This window comes from Priapulus caudatus, unplaced genomic scaffold (assembly GCF_000485595.1).
Source record: "Priapulus caudatus unplaced genomic scaffold, Priapulus_caudatus-5.0.1 Scaffold437, whole genome shotgun sequence".
Lineage (NCBI taxonomy): Eukaryota > Metazoa > Priapulida > Priapulimorpha > Priapulimorphida > Priapulidae > Priapulus > Priapulus caudatus.
Genome location: NW_014577498.1, coordinates 170,395 through 172,467, shown reverse-complemented (window position 1 = coordinate 172,467; position 2,073 = coordinate 170,395). Strand labels below are relative to the sequence as shown.

Here is a 2,073-nt window from a genome sequence, read left to right as displayed (position 1 = left end):
ATAGCCCGTGTACAGTTGCCACTGGCAACTGTACGCGGGCTATAGTACTACTAGTACTACTACTACTAGAGCTAAGGAATACGGTACCGCATCATTGTCACATTGACATTGATGTGGAATGTAGCAGCAACTAATTCATGTTAACTGTTCAACTAAATTCATCGTTGTACTCAACTTGTACTTGTAGTACATCCAGTAATGATAGTTGATACTTACTAACATCAACCTGGAATCCAGATGGCTATTCTCTTCGACGCATTGCCACTGCTGCTGCCAGATGGACTATTTATGCCTGTCTCATGTTTGCCGCCCACGTTTCAACATCAGTTTCGCCAGCTGCCAGAGAAGGCGAGAACAACAGCAACGGTTGTTCGGTTTCGTTCGCGCTTTTCTCTTCAGATTCCCAGCAGGTGGCGCGGCTTAGCCGATCGATAGTAAAAGATGTCAGGCGATTTGTTGTAGGTAACATGCATTGTCATTGTACTTGAAGTAGCGATACCTTTCTAGTTTCCCCTTCTAGTTCTAGTCTTATAAATATAAGTGAATTGTTCAGTTTAGTTTGAATTGAAAATCACAATTAAGCTCATTGTTGTAAGTAGATATACTGCCTATTAACCATGTAGTCACACTCACATGCACTTGGAACATTTCAATAATAAAAATTAAAATGATCACGAAATATATATATATAGCTTATATACTAGATAGTTATAGTATACTGCCATGATACTGATCCTGGCAAAGTCTTGTTTCTTTATGCCTACTCTCTTTCCCCTATTAATAGTAATAACCTTCTGTGTAAATGCCGTTCAGATGCTACTCTGTGATACACAAGTACACCGCACGCACGTCACTGTTACTGTGACTGTGGCTGAGAGGGTCTATGAACCCCCGGGGTACTGCCGGAACGTACCGTGGGTACAGTCCGGTATACCGGAACGTACCCTGGTACTATCTAATATGCCGAACCGTACCTCGTCTACTCCACTAACGAGTCTAGGGAGTCGCCTACGCCTACTCCCTAACCCGAACCCTAATCCTAACCCTAACCCTAACCCTAACCCTAATCCTAACCCTAACCATATCAAATAGTGACCAGGGTACGTTCCGGTATGCCGGACCGTACCCAGGGTACGTTCTGGCAGTACCCTGGAGGACATAGACTCTATGAGCGTCAGGGTTCTCCCTACGTTGCGCAAACGGGGGCGCGCGCGCCCCGTTTGGAAAAACTCCCCCCTGTTTCAATCGTTGCGCCCCGTTTAAATTACCTCCGCCCCGATTAAATTCCACCAAAATAAAAGTTTGACAGCGCGGGAATCGATCGTCAAGAATTCCCATTCGACCAGGACACCCGACTCGTGTATTTTTACCGTACCACGCATGCACTGCAGACCACACACAAGTTGTCCGGCATAAACCGACCAGGCTCTACGACTGTTACACGGCGTAGGAACAGCCAATGTAGCTTGACACTATAGCCAACGTAGTGTGGACACAGCCAACGTAGAAGGGAACTTGTGCTGAGAGGGTCTATGTCCCCCAGGGTACTGCCGGAACATACCCTGGGTACGGTCCGGTATACCGGAACGTACCCTGGTATCTAATATGCCGGACCGTACCTCGCCTACTCCACTAACGAGTCTAGGGAGTCGCCTACGCCTACTCCCAAACCCTAGCTCTAGTACTATAGTCCGCGTACATTGATTGCCGCAGGCCAATGTTGCCTGCGGCAGTCAATGTACGCAGGCTATAGTACTAGAGCTACCCAAACCCTAACCCTAACCCGAATCCTAACCCTAACCATATCAAATATAGTGACCAGGGTAGGTTCCGGTATACCGGACCGTACCCAGGGTACGTTCCGGCAGTACCCTGGAGGGACATAGACCCTATGAGCGGAACTTGTGGCTAGGTCCGGCATATTATTAGATAGTACCAGGGTACGTTCCGGCAGTACCCTGGGGGACATAGACCCTCTCTGTCAAACTAGGGGGTTACACGATTCACCCAAATCCACCCCCAAATCCACCAAATCCACCAAATCCACCCCCAAATCCACCCCCAAATCCACCA

At 47.9% G+C, this 2,073-nt stretch overlaps 2 protein-coding genes across 6 annotated transcripts in view; one reads left to right on the top strand and one right to left on the bottom strand.

The window, feature by feature from the left end:
* LOC106810388 overlaps nucleotides 1-303 on the bottom strand; it is a 14,563-nt gene extending 14,260 nt beyond the window's left edge. For both annotated transcript variants that reach the window (XM_014813724.1, XM_014813725.1), the window contains exon 1: nucleotides 217-303. The gene's annotated coding sequence lies outside the window, so the exon portion shown is untranslated. The remainder of the gene's footprint in view (nucleotides 1-216) is intronic.
* LOC106810390 (progestin and adipoQ receptor family member 3-like) overlaps nucleotides 280-2,073 on the top strand; it is a 24,188-nt gene continuing 22,394 nt past the window's right edge. The window contains exon 1 of one of the 4 annotated variants that reach the window (XM_014813727.1): nucleotides 280-458. In XM_014813727.1, the coding sequence (XP_014669213.1) occupies nucleotides 300-458 (159 nt within the window). In that variant the 5' untranslated portion in view covers nucleotides 280-299. Of the gene's footprint in view, nucleotides 463-513; nucleotides 592-2,073 lie in introns of those variants that run through there. The other 3 variants (XM_014813728.1, XM_014813730.1, XM_014813731.1) reach the window with 3 other exon arrangements.